This window comes from Ziziphus jujuba, chromosome 4 (genome assembly GCF_031755915.1).
Source record: "Ziziphus jujuba cultivar Dongzao chromosome 4, ASM3175591v1".
NCBI lineage: Eukaryota > Viridiplantae > Streptophyta > Magnoliopsida > Rosales > Rhamnaceae > Ziziphus > Ziziphus jujuba.
Genome location: NC_083382.1, coordinates 15238572 through 15253824, shown reverse-complemented (window position 1 = coordinate 15253824; position 15253 = coordinate 15238572). Strand labels below are relative to the sequence as shown.

At 27.8% G+C, this 15253-nt stretch overlaps 1 protein-coding gene across 1 annotated transcript; it reads right to left on the bottom strand.

Moving 5' to 3' along the window:
- Positions 1-3983: 3983 nt before the first annotated feature.
- Positions 3984-8263, bottom strand: LOC107417249 (elongator complex protein 5). Its single transcript, XM_016025854.4, has 10 exons — positions 7973-8263; positions 7754-7846; positions 7380-7546; positions 7192-7238; positions 5956-6025; positions 5428-5654; positions 5245-5334; positions 5001-5076; positions 4606-4833; positions 3984-4331 (listed from the first exon to the last, which is right to left on the bottom strand). The coding sequence occupies exons 1-9, from the start codon at positions 8137-8139 to the stop codon at positions 4640-4642; spliced, it is 1131 nt and encodes a 376-aa protein (XP_015881340.2). The 5' UTR covers positions 8140-8263; the 3' UTR covers positions 3984-4331; positions 4606-4639.
- Between the last annotated feature and the right edge of the window lie 6990 nt (positions 8264-15253).

Genomic DNA, 15253 nt, shown 5'->3' with positions numbered 1-15253 from the left:
AAAATTACATACTAGTGTTAGAAAAATGGATTCCAAGATTTAGATACATTGGAAAACAGTACTAGCTGGCTTCCTTGTTAAATAATGAATGAAATAGAATATAAGATTTAGTAACAATCAAGAGTCAAGCAAATTTAATTAACATTCCCTATCTAATTTAACTTAGAAAAAGTAGTAAGGGAAATTCGACCCCCTTGACTCTTGGGATATGGAATTAGCTAGCCCATCCTAAGATATCACACTTCTCTTTATTCTCTTTATTGATCATCACCAAAGAATTTTTACGACACTTACATGCATGGACATGTGTCAATATCATCTCTCCAACTAAAAAGATTCCGCCGTGCCCCTCGATGTTTGTCGTTATTTCAACGAAAACCCCTTTAGTTTGAAAATGTTAATTATAATTCTAGATAGGCGTGAATGATGAATTGATGTGGAGACTACTAATAGGAGCCAAATGATCCTATCAAAAATTTAAATGCTTATATTCAAGGGTTTACATTTCCATTTTATATTTTTTTAATATTAAACAATGTAGTTTTTTAACGGATTAACATGAAAACAAAATGAATTTAATCAATATGGTCCGATTTTGGTTATCCATAGGACAAATTGGAAGATAATTCTGGAAGATTAGTTTTATATATATATATATATATATATATATATATATATATATATATATATATATATATATGTATATATATAATAAGGGTGTAAATTTGATAACAAAGAATATAGATAAAAAAAAAAATTTCAAAGCCAGCAAGGACAAGTATTACTCCTAGATATTTTGATCAGCCAAGCATAATGGTGGAAAGAAAAAGAAATGAATAAATCAAAAGTGGGAATATTACAATAGAATATTTAATCCAACGGGTAGCCTTTTCTAAAGACAAGTTGATAAAAATTCATGTCTATATAAACCCAGTAGGTATGTATGCATTGGTTATAGCAGATGATGAGTTGATGAGATATAGAAAGCTTGGGAGGGAGAGAAAGAGAGAGAGACAGAGACAGAGACAGAGACTCAGAGAGAGAGAGATTTGCAGGTGATGAAGTTAATCGCATTGGTTGGGAAGAAGGCTCCAAATCTTCTCAAAGGCTTCCAATATTCCCATATTATTCCCATATATGGGAATATTGGATGCCCGCGAGCCGATTTGAAGCCTTTACTCCTTGTGGAATGTGGAGGGTTTTAAACTCAGTTCACTTGATAGCTTTAATCTTGATAAACCATGTATTTATTCAATATTCTTATATTTTAGATCAATTAATAATATTAGACAAATATCCATAAATCTATAATTATCATCTTCAAATTTTATACTTTTTTATCTCCGTCCCACTTCATCTCTAACTCTTAGACATTTTAAAATCCCTTAGTACGCTCTGAATATATTGGAAATTTTTGTATTTGTATTGGATACTTGGTACTTAATTAATGTTGTAATTGTGGTGGTAGTGGTGGTTGTTGATATTGAACTGTAATAATGAGATTTGTGTTGTGGATATATATATATATATATATATATATATATATATATATATATATATATATATATATATATATATATATATATATATATATATATATATATATAATGTGTGTGTATATATATAAATGTATCTATTTTTTACATAACAATTTTTTTTTGTTGTTTATATTTTAGGGGAGATACTATCAAAGTTTCCATAAGAACCTATTCAATGGAACTTTCTAAGATAGGACTACATAAGAATTCTAAAGGGATTCCTAAAACGAATCCTATCAACTTGGTATTAGATGTTTACCGAAGTATTAGAGATTATAGGTTATAATATTATGAGCATTTACAAAAGTATTAAAGACTTTGGGTATAATATTATGAGCATGAACAAACATAGAAGTTATTATAGGTGACATATTTATTTCGTTTCCTCAATGAGTAGATATATATACATATATATATATATATATATATATATAAGATCAGTAGGGTGTACAAAACATAGATGAAATTAATTAAAGTGTTTCTTACCTTATATAAGTTTGTAAATTGATTCACATATTATGTCTAGCTTATGCACTAAATTCTAGATATTAATCAAGTAATGGCCCACTATCTTTCCACTTATTGTCCCTAATTTATCTATCGCATTTCAGATGATATGAATTTTTGTTTAGACTTTTCAAGAGGGCTCCCATTTTAAAATTGCTCCCATTGAAGCACACTGAAATCCATAATTACTTTGAATCCTGAAACCAACTGCTCTGAAAAGAATCTGATTGTGAAAAGAGTGTCTACATTATACTTGACTCATCATCGATCCACACCTGGACGATGTGAGATTTGACACTAGGTAACTTTTGCGTGTAAGGTAGTCTACTAATGCATCATATTCACCCACACTTAGCTTGGTAGCATGCACACTTGGTCATCACAATCCACCCCAATTAGGACCAGCATCTTCGCTAAAACACCTATGCTGGGGTATAAGATCTGATATTATTTGTAACGTCCCACTCATTTTGCACCAATATTATCCCTAATTTATCCATCGCATTTGAAATGATATGGGATTTTGTTTAGACTTCTTCCGAGATCATCCACCCTAAAATTGTATCCATTTAAGCATACTTAATGTTAAATTCCTTTCAAACCCCTAAATTCAATTATTCTGAAAAGGTCTTGGTTGTTAAAAGAGTGATTACTTTACATTTAAATCATTATCGCTCCACACCTGGACGATATGGGATTAGACACCAAGTGACATTTGCCAGTAAAATAGCCTGCCAATGCTTCTCATTTGTCTGCATTTATCCTTGCTTGCATTCACATTAGTTCACCCCTTGCCATCATAGATTATACATAGCTTAATTTATGTTCAGTTAATTGCACGATTTATTCAACAAGCAACTTCATGAAATATAGATTTCCTATGGATAGATAATATGCATTTTTCCCATGCAGAAAGTTTCCAGCACAAACGCTTTAATAAGAATACAAACTTCCAGTGTCAAACTAAAGGCACATAAGCAGAACCATAAGAACAATGATCATCATGATAGCTACATAAAAATATAAAAAAAACACAATTTATTAGTTTTCTTACAATAAATTCAAATTTTTAGGTGGAATTCTTTTTAAATTGCTATTAATTTTTAAATCGATCATTTTCACTTTAAGACTTTATAAAGTCATAATATCTTAAGTAGATAATTATTTACATATATATAATTGATCCAAAATTTTTTGCTTAGTTGAAATTTTAAATACCTTTAAAATCATAATTTGGAAGATAGCAGATCTTTTGCTAACTTTCATTGAATCTAGATTAAAGAAGCCTTCCTAGTTTAAAAATCATAATTTGGAAGATAGCGGATCTTTTGCTGACTTTCATTGAAATCTAGATTAAAAAAACCATCCTTGATTATTATTATTTTAAAAAAAAAAAAAAAGGGCCCAGTGGGGCGCTTTGAGGCTAGAACCTTATGGGCTCAAAGTACATCCAACATTTCACAAAATTTAGCTAATTTATCTGGTAGAGTTCTGGTACTATATATATATACACACAAATTCCCATTTCTCATACTTCTTATTCAGGTGAATCAGTTAAAAAAATTGGGTCAAATTCACAATAAACATCTATCTCAGTTCTAGGTCAAAATAAATAATCCAATTTCTTAATTTTTCCATCTTCATCATGTAAGAAACTTGTTTCTTTGATTTGGTAACCTTATGGGCTGTTTTCATGTGTTGGAAAATGTCTTCTCTTTGTCAGTTTGGGCCTTGTCAAAGTCAGTTTGGGCAGGTCAGGCATGAATGTAATTTTACCGGTCAATGAGTCGAGACCAAACAATGTACTTTGAGCTTAGAATCAAACATCGAGACCATTTGCAGACTTGGTCCATACCTAATTTCACAGTTCTGGCTTAACAGCTAAAGATGCAAACTTAACAAACGACGGCAGAGGAAAAAAAATAAAATAAAAAAATAAAAAAAAAATGCATCTTTGTTTGGTATCCTTGCATTGTCTCTCTAACCAGTTTTATATAAAACCAATAGTTTTATATAATTTTAATCATAAGAAACAATTTCCTCCATTTTTTAAACCAACCAAATCTACCAGAAAGAGCAAGACCAAACAAAAATTTTGGAAGCGCCTAGTTTGACACGTCACATTCTAAAGACGCACATATAGAGTTATATACAAAAGCCTTCGTGCTTTCAAACAAATACTTTTCTCCATCAACTTCCAAAATTTCTTCTCACTATCATCCTCCAATTGAGAATTCTCTCGATTAAATTTATAAAGAAGCCCACCTTCCCCATATTGATCAAATCCTGCAATCATAAATATCCATTCACAGTTTTAAAACTCAAATATGCAGTAAAAACATAAACATAAATGAGAAAGGGTACATGGGAGGGAATCATTTGATAACGTCACATAAAATGTTATCACTAAAGCCATTATTATTTAATAAGTCATATCAGCTTCATACTCGAGATAACTCGGTAATTATACCATCAGAAGTGTAATGCACAAGAACATCATATCATTTAGAAGGTAGTCCCTGCAATAAGGTAATTCATAATCAGATGTTAAAGGATTTACCAACTTCAACTGGTGTGAATGGGAACAAAAAGAATTATATATCTAAATCATCATCCGGATCCTCATCAGAATCTGGCATCTCATCTTCTGAATCACGAAAATATATTATCTCGCCCTTGCCAGTTTCCTCATTTGTTTGTGATTTAGATGTTGAAATAGGCACTGCCTCAGTTACACTGTCCTCTTGAGATCTTCGCCCGTCATAAATTTGTATGGGTTTACCATTTCCTGGAAGTCAAAATCTTTTAAAAACACTTTAAAGATAAATTACAAGATTTCAAAGGAATATATATACATACATATATATATATATATATATTTTTTTTTTCTGATCTTCAACCCAAAATTTATTTCAAATTAATTTTTAAAATGAAATCATAAGCATCCTGGATTACCTTGGTGTTCAAAGGGTAGTACAACCTTAGCCCTATCAATTCGTTCCTTTTCTGACAGCTGTAGATTGAACTGCAACTGTAGAAAGAAGCATTTTGTTTTTTCACATACAAATTATAAAACTCTTTTGCTAAAAGTAAAACTTGTAAAATTTACATGACTATTCTTGTCTCCAAAGTCTGCCACTGAGTTTTGTCAGTGTGTGCATGCATGGGTCAATTTGAAACATAAATAAATAAAACTAACCTTCGGCAAAAGACTTTGATTGATTTTTTCATCTTCAGATGAAATTGATGTAAAGATAATTCCAGACTGCTCGATACAAAATTCTTCACACTGAATGCAAGACATATCAGATTGCCACTTTGTAGTTCAGCATAAGACCACATATACACACAAACAAAGACAGAGGAGAGAGAGATAAATCACCGCCACTCTAACACGTCCATTTCTACGTTTGAATCGAATATGGAACTTCCCTCTTGTACAATTCTGTTCAAGTAAAGAGAGATTATTCCAATTACCCCTCTGTCCATTTGCATATTGATTCAATGGTTCTATGCTTGCCACCATAGAGGACATGTACTCCAAAACAGCAGTGACCCTGTCTTCATGAAGATCCGAATGTAACAACCAAAAGATACTTGAAACTTGATCTGTAACCACAAAATAAAAATGAAATTGCACGCATTACTTCTGATAAAAGGTGAAATTGGCCTATACAGTTAGACCAAATGAATATAAGAATCTTAAAGAAATGCATAAGATGTACAGGCTTTTAGACCATATTATGGTGCCAACAAAACATGCTGGTGCGAAAATGAAGTACTACCATAAAAGTACCCAGTAGATGCCGACAAATACTACTCAAACAAAAAGACTAGAGGACATATAAGATTATGCAAGCAATTAAAATCAGTAATTGACAGATCAAGAGGATGTAAAGGATGCACATACCATGGCTACGAAGTTTGCTTAACAAGCCAGCAACTGATGATATTGAAGCATGTCTTAACATTTCACTTACCTGAAAACATTTATGAGAACAGAATTACATAGTGGGAAGGAAAAGAAAATTTGCTGTTGCATATGCCAAGAAAACATGAACAAAATTGTGAAACTGAAGAAATGAATGATGTTGTAACTTCTTATTTTAAAATTGCTACATATATTAAATATGAAGTTCAGAAACTCAGTTAACCAAAAATAATCGACGCACATGCCAAACTATTTAAGAAGTGATTATTAAGATTCTTCTACAAGAGGAATAATCATATAATATAGCTTTTCAAGTGAAACTCGAGAATTCACAATGCTTGGATAAACACAACTTATAGAAAAGATTAAGAACTTCATTTCCTTTAGACGATCAGTTTTGAACAGAAAAAGGCCCCAGGACATAGGAGTTAATGAGTTATTTAATTTCACACAATACGTCTTTATGCAGTTTTCAATAGGCCAAGAGCTTCATACCACTCTAAACTCCTGCTCCTAACCATTGTAACATTACTGATCCTCAATAAAAAAACTTTAAAAATATTTCTTTGTCATGGTAAAGGCAACTAATGACATCAAGCAATGGTAAACATTAGCCACTCCCTGTAAAATTAGACAACATAGTTTGATGGTTGTTATTCTCAATAACATCTATTACAATTAAATCATTTCCTAGTCTTCCCTGCATAGCAGGACAATAAAATCAAATTAAGTAAGTAATTTAGCAATTTAAGCACATGATCCCAATATAAGAAGCTGACCTACCAAATAGTTTTCTAGCAAAAAATATAAATGCAAGATTCGTAGGAGAAAATAAAAGATTCCTCAAAATGTCTTTTTGGCATATTTTTGCCACTAGGAAGGAAGTTTCCTGAGGACTCCCTCACAAATAACTCAATAAATTTGGTAGTGTGTCCCAAAACTCAATAGGAAGTTTCCAAGCATCACGTTGAACCGACTAAAATACACAAATTTCAAAATACAGATCTATAAGATGAGTATGCCCTTCCAAATAAGATAAACAGTAATTTGCATGCCCAAAATAATATTGGAAATATATATATATATATATATATATATATTACTTCTTGCAAACGAAATAAGCAATCAAGGAGAAACCCTCCCACCCCCAAAGTACTTGATTTGGTCCTTAAATTCACATGAGCATATATCCCCATGTTGAGAATGCAGATTTACCGAGTCTATTGCAACACAAAATCGAACTTTGCCCCGTCCAACCAATCCTACAAGCACAGGCAGACAATCCATAATTACCAATAGATAAATTTCCCCAGCGGAGTAGGATTCCAAAACAGACATCTTATTGAGAAAAAAATTAAAAATCTACCTATGAACATAAACACTTAATAGGTAGGAAATTACACCTGTACCAAGTTCAACAACCATAGAGAAAAACGTCTCCACATCCTTCACATTCTTACAAAAACTAGCTATTTGAGAAGCTTCGTTTAAGGATTTTGTACCACTTCCACACTCCCCAACCCCATCTTTCCAGCCAAGAGGGTCTGTGTAACAATCCAAAATCTGAATCCTGGTAAAAGATTTGCAAGTTCAGATGACCCCACTTCAAAAAAAAAAAAAAAAAAAAAAAAAAGAACACAAAAACAAAAACAAAAAACACTGACTTTCATGTTAAAGAGTTGTCGTTTCAAATAAATTTTCCTTTTGTTTTCTTTTTCCCACTAAATTTCTTTAAAACGTGAAAATTGTTAAAGAATAGGCAGTTCTCAGTTCTCACCAGTTATGAGAAGAAGCAACATCTACTCCTCTCCTCTTCAACAAATCCACATAAAACGACGGACTTCGTGAAAAAGCGACGAGCACGAGACCTCTGCAAATAATTTAACCCAAAAAAATAAAAATAAAAATAAAAATTAATAAATTTCTGATTAGTAAAACAAGCATAAAAAAAAAAAAAAAAAAAAAAAAAGAAAAATTCAGCGAGAAGTAAACTGACCTTGACTGGTACTTTGAAGCCAAAATGTAGGAAGAGAGCTTGGAGAAGACATGAGCAAACACATCGAATCCAAATGGTGAAGCTATGGAGTCCTTTATCGTGAGAGCTGCTGCGTGCTCTCCCTCTAACGCACCGTCTCGTAGTGCTCTGCAAATCGATTCCGCCATTGCCACTGAGAACTTTGGAGCTTCAACCTCTCGGTGAAGTGTAACAAAATGCCCTAATTAGGAAAAGTTTTACGGGCTTTTTGCAAATAGGTCCTCTAACATCACTCTTATCTCACATTATACACCAGTTGCTTGCTAGTTTATGTCTCCGACTCTATGCCAGGGACAAAAATTATAAAATTATTTATTTTTTTTGGCGCAAAGGATTAATTTCACTTTACAAAATGTTTCGATAAAAATAAAATTAGTAAAAATTTAATTTTTTTAAAAAAATAATAAATTATTTTTAGATGTTTATTGTAAAATAAAAAAGTATGGATCCAGAAAATTATATTTCCACCGATATAAAAAAATATATGGAAAAATTATTCCTACATATATAGGTATCATTTTAAGAATTTCAGATAAATTAATTTTAAAATTCTTTTTAAAATATATATTTACCTTTAATTTATTATATATAATCTTAAATTTAATTACTTGTAAATATCAATTTTTTTATTACTTACCAAATAAATCAAAAAAAAATTAATTCTTAAAAAATTAAATTCCAAAAAATTAAATTCTGAGAATTATTTTCTCTTTCAACTTTGATATTTTCCAAACGAATCTTTTAATTTTTTTATTTTTTGAAAAATAATTTCATTCCTGCCAATATTGTTACATTGTAAAAGGTTCTGTCTATCTTATAATTAAAGTTTTGAAATAATTGCCTCTTTGTTATTTACATATTGAGATAGGAATCAAAATCACTATTTGAATTGTTTTTAATAAAGACAGTTCATTATTTTTTGAAAAAATTATTTAAGTTTGATTTTTTCAATTTAAATTGATTATTATTAAAAAAAATTCACTTTGAAAATTTTAATATAAAAATAATTAATAAAATTAAATATTTAATTAAAATTTATCATATAAATAAATTATTATTATTAATAATAACAAATAAAAATATTTTAAATAAAAAAAATCAATATTTGAAGAGATAATGATTTTACATTAACTTCTCTATAGAAATTTATTTGAGAATTTTAAAATAGATGGTAACGGATGGGAGTGAGATACGGTGGGGACCTCCTTCACCAAGTACATTTTTCTTATTCCATAGTTTCAATCAGATCTCTGGCACACTGCATGTGCTGCAGAGGTTTGTTATGTTGTCCTCACTTGTAATGAAAGAATATAATACATGATCCTCCCACCACCAAACCATACATTTGTTCAAAAGAGACATATTCAAATTTCACCGTGTTACGTGGGTTAAAAAATAAAGTAAAGTAACTTTTTTTAAAATCTTTTAATATCTATCATAATTGAGATGAGAATAACTTTCCATATTTAGAATCTGTTCCCATTTAGAATAACTTTTGACAAAATCTTTACTCTATCCCATTTCCCATTTAACATTATTAAGCCAGGCGGGACGGAGATTTACTAGATCAGGGCGGAGAAATGAATTGTTCAGACAGCTTTCCAATTTAATTATTTTTTATTTTATTTTTAAAAAATTAATTTTTTCAAAAAATATATTTTAAACTTGTTAATATTTTGATAAAAAAAATAATTTTAATAGTTCAGCATCTCTATCTATATTGTTATAAAAGTATAAATTTGAATGATGAGATAGAAAAATTTTGGATAATTTGTAATATTTTAAAAAAAAATTATTAATATTTTTTTTTTCTGAACACAACCAAATATATATATATAAATCATATAATAATAATAAAAGTAATAATAATTTTATTATATATATATATATATATGTAAACAGAAAAAAAATTGTTAATCTTTTCTTTCTATTTTTTTCAACACAACCAAATATATATATATATATATATAGAAATCATAAAATAATAATAATTTTATTATATATATATATATGTAAATAATGCAGAATATGGAATGAGGATTATATTCTCTAACCACGCTTCAACCTGGACCAGGGGCCTTGTCCTTGCCCCGTCGCCCAGATTAATTGGGGAATCCCCACCATATTAAAAGCCATGCGCCATGGAAACAGGGGAATTTGAAGAAAATTGTTATCCCCAATTAAGAATGATTTTTAAAAATTATTTAATTGGTACTTCTTTCTTAATCATTAAATAGGTGATTTTTTAATAACAAAATAATTTTGTATTTTTTAATCAATTATTATTTAAAGCATTTCTATCTAATTGAAAATGATTTTAACCTTTTCAAAATCTTTCCAAAACGAACATTTAGACATTAAAATTCTAGATTCAATACACTATGTGGCTTAAAAATCTGTTGGCTTAAAAATCTATTTAACATAAAATTTTCCCCTCACCCCAACTCATATTTGTTGATCTTTTATAAATTGATGGCATCGAATCAATCTTATATCCATGATCACTTGCCTAATTCCTATATATATACCAATCTCTAATTCAATCAATAAATGAGACTTCTTTCTTACCTATTACCAAAAAATGAAAGAAATAAAAAAGAGTTTTTAGTAGTTCTATGGCCATTTTGCAGACTGCAAACAGAGTCAATTTTCTTTTGTCTCTACTTTTGCTATCAGTAATCTTCCTTCATGTCCAAATGACCATAATACCCTAACGGCCTAACCCCACCCAATTTATTGAACTTTTTTATGTGAATCCCCCATCTAATTAACAGGTTTCTTCAATCCTCTGTTGTTTTTTTATTCTTCAATTTGAAATAATGTTTCATTAAAATTAAATTTTTTTACCACTTTTTATGTAGTGCTGTTTCAATTCGTGACGCCAATTGATTGATGTTGTTGCTGAATCCGATACTTTGAATCAACTCATCCTCGTGGCTTAGAAGGTTCTTACATGATAGAGGGTTGTTTTTCAACATCCAAAAGCTGACACGAAAAATCTCTTACTTCTTCACATTCACGGCACGGTGTATTTTGGTGATGCCACTTCGAACCTCTTTTTCTTTTCTTTTCTTTATTTTTCTTTTTCTTTTCTTCTTACTCTTCTTCTATTTGTTAGTTTGGATCTAACTTCTTTTGTGGGAAGTAGTTTTTTTTTTTTTTTTTTTTGAAATAAATAATGAAAAGATAGAGATTGAGATTGCAATTTTAATCGGTAAATCCGTTTATGTTGATTGGAAAATTTGTATTAGTTTATATTTAAAATTTCACAGGTATATCGAATATACCAACCCAAATTATGATAGAACCTAAACACCTCTCCGTTAGAGTTGTTTGGATTTAAACTTCCTTTATGGGAGGCAGTGAATTTTATGTCTACAAGTTTGTTATTCGTGTTGGATTTTTCTAAACCAACATATTGATATTTACTATCTATTTGGTGGATTTTTCTAAACCAACAAATGAGATTTATTTTCTATATGGTGATAAGGTAGAAAATGTGATTTTTTTTTTCTAAATAAAAAGAAAATTTTTATTTGTCACTATTCATAATTGAATACTAATAGAATCTAGGTGTCAAACAATAATTTAATTTATTATCATTAAACAATTCTATATTATGTTTTCAATATTAAAAAAAAAAATTTGAATGCTTCCAATTGATATTTATCATATAAATAGCAGTGTCACTTGTGATGATCACAGGGGTGAGAAATAGCAAATCTCATATTTTTAACTTAGTTTTATATGTATATGTATATATACACTCAAGTTAAATGCAACAATTTATTTGTAACTTACTAGCCTATAAAAATATAAAAAAATGTGAAAAAAAATATTATATATATATATATATATATAATATATGTAAAAAGTAATGTGTAAATTAACATTATTCAACATATATAAGTTCAGTAACAATATTATTCTAAACATTTAATTTTGTGGTTATATATATGAAATAGTATTTGGTGTCACTATAAGCAATTGTTGCTCAAAAAAATAAAAGCTTTATATATATATATATATATATTTGCTATATGTATATATTTAAAAATATAGTTGAGTCAAATATATTGTTGTTGGAAGAACGAAAGTAATGTTTCTTGCTCTTTCTAATGCACGGATGTAGGAAAAGTGAAATAGAAGTCCAAATGGTGTTCCTTTCTCTTTGTATCACGTCTATATTGGAAAAGTTGGGAGTCTTTTTCTCTTTCTGATGTACATATTGAGATAATGAAATAGTCCAAACGGTCACATAGATATTGGAATTTTTTTAAATTTCTTTTATGAATATGGAAAAATATTTGTTTTCTTTCACTTTTCTAATGCATATATGTGTCCGATAATTCAAGTAATCCAAACGGCGTCTCTTTCCATGGATATTTCTTCAAGCTTCATAATATGAGTGAAAACGAATTTCGCCAATTTAATTATTTTTTTTATAAAAAAAAAAATCGATTTGTTGCATCATTAAATAGTATCTCGATTAAATAATATCAAGAGGTCATTTTTTTTTCCTTTTTGTATTTTTTTTCCCATTAAGTGATAAGAGTGTTAGTATTAAATTTTCATAATGAAAAATAAAGGTGTAACTACAATTTCCTATTTATAAAGCAATACACCATCAATTTTTTAATAATTTTTTAAGAAAAATTTAAAAATAAAATTACAATTAAAGTGAGTTAAGTTCATCTATGCATTGAAACTAATGTTTAAAATTTTAGTATCAATGGAAATATAAAAAGTTCAAAATATGAAAATATCAATGAAAATATTGAAAATTATCAATATGAACTTATATTATAAAAATTTATTTTAAAAATAATATTTTTATTAAAGTTTTTAATCTGAACTTATATAATCAATTAATTATCAAATTAACTATAAAAATTGTAAAAAATATTGAATTGATATTATATTTCTGTTAATCAATTGATTTATAATAAATGTTAATAATCATAAATATATTCTTATTAATAAAAAAATATATAACAAATACTTATTTAATAAAATTACTTATTAATTAAGATGTATAAAAATAATATTACAATTACATTATATTTCATAAATACCATTTCAATACCATATAAAACTCTTAAATGATTGAAATTATTAATCATTTCTTTATTTTTATTTTGAAATATGAAATGTAAAAAGTAATTATTAAAAAAATGTATGTTTTTGATAATTTTGTATATAATTGATAATATGCTAATGATATAAATAACTATAAAATATATTGATTGCATATTTTTCAATTTTTGTCTATGTTTTAATTTTTATATATTTTATAATATTTATATAAATATTAACTTTATTATTGTGAAAAAAATATAATAATGAATAGATAGATTTGTAGCTTATCACACTTATTTATTTAAAAATATGATAAATAGACTTATATAGTGTAATTTTGGACATTATGTATTAAATGTGAATTTTTTTATTTGATTAATTATTGGAAAAAAATTAAAATGTAATATATATATATATATATCAATAATGTTAATTTCCAAAAGGTTTACTAAACATTGATAATATTTATAATGTTTTAATAAAAATAAATAAATATTATAGATATTTTTAAAAAAATTTATATAAATTTTTATGAAAAATTATGATTTTTTATCCAAATTATAAAGGATTTTATATACATGGTAGATAAAAATTTCTATAAAAATTATTAAAAAATTTAATAAATATAATAAAAATTATATATGTTTTATTTGAAAGTTAAATTTCCTTTCTTTATACTAAAAATAAAAATTTTGTGAAAAGTTTCAATTTTTTAATCCATGATCAAAAACCCAAGTGGAACTAATTCAGATTGATGAGTTGACTTTGATTGGCACGTTTTCAATTCCTTGGTTGATTATATATACATATATGTATATATATATATATATATATGTATACATATATTCCCTAGTTTAAATTTCAATTCAGAAAATACGTTTTTAGATTCTAGTTGTTTTTTCTTTTTTCTTTTTTCTTTTTCTTTTTTTTTTTTTTGGGAAAGGTGATTCTTAATTCCAAAATGATAATGATAAAAAAGCTTAGGTTCCATGCTTCTTTCCCCTTCTTTTGGTACATTACGCATTTTATTGATCAATAAATTGAATAAAAACCCTTTTTCTTTTTTTTTTTCTTTCTTTTTCTTTTTTTTTTTTTTCTGGAAGGATTCAACAACAAACTTATTTGATTTGATTCTAAAATTTGTTGTCGGATTTATTGATTCATTAAAGTAAACTAATTATTAAATTAATTAATACACACACACACACACACATATATATATATATATATAAACATGACATTAATAAATGTGTTCTTATAATTTATTAATTAAATAGGTTTTAATGTTTCATTAGGTCCACATGTGATAACCGTATAACCAGCTACCTCTTACAAGAATCATATGTTATGTGGGAAAATTATGTAAATATTAAATTTTATTTTATTGGAAATATAATGAATGATCTAACAAGGGTTGTGTATAAAGTCGACTAATTGATGAATTTGAAGAATTAATTTACGACTTTATCATAATATACATACAGAATCGTAATTTTTATTAGATACAATTTAATAATGTGAGCACGACAGATTTGAAAGTGTATTGGGACGAATTTTTTATTTATTTTTTTAAGGAAATATTGGAAATAAATTGCAAATCGTGTAAGTTGTAGAGTCACAAAGCGGTGTTGCATTCTCATTCGACAAATAAAAAGAAAAATAAAAGAATAAAATGCGGTCAAAGATCTTAATTTTCTTTGTAGGTGAGAAGTCAAATAATTCTTTAATTCAATGCATATCTGAATTGCCACGTGTAAGGATTAGGCTGAACATCAATTTCGGAACCAAATGACAGCTTTGGATATGCTTTGAAGTTGACGATGATCGCTTTTGTGGGACCCACTCATATGCCGAAAACTGTAACTGATTTTTTCTTTTTAAATTTTTTATTTGTTATCACGATGATTGTATTAATTTTAATTGTAGATATTTAATTTTATAAAAAAAAAATAATAAATAATATATTTTTTTAATTTTTAAATATTTTATTTTAGTTTTAAAGAGAGAAAAACTTAAAACTGAATTTGATGAATCATAACGGAACTGCACCGTATTATACGGGGGTGGGTGGGGGCCACATGATGACAGACTCATGAGCAAAGCGTGAAGGAAACACAACATAAAAGAAGGCAGTTTTCTGTGCACCGACCATTTTAATATCGC

What these genes read in the sequence shown, in the direction of transcription:
- LOC107417249 (XM_016025854.4), bottom strand. Translation starts at nt 8,139, where the DNA reads ATGGCGGAATCGATTTGCAGAGCACTACGAGACGGTGCGTTAGAGGGA. An exon ending in GTTGCTTCTTCTCATAACTG is followed by an intron (nt 7,547 to 7,753) that starts GTGAGAACTGAG and finishes ATCTTTTACCAG; the next exon opens with GATTCAGATTTTGGATTGTT. An exon ending in ATCAAAGTCTTTTGCCGAAG is followed by an intron (nt 5,077 to 5,244) that starts GTTAGTTTTATT and finishes TTCTTTCTACAG; the next exon opens with TTGCAGTTCAATCTACAGCT.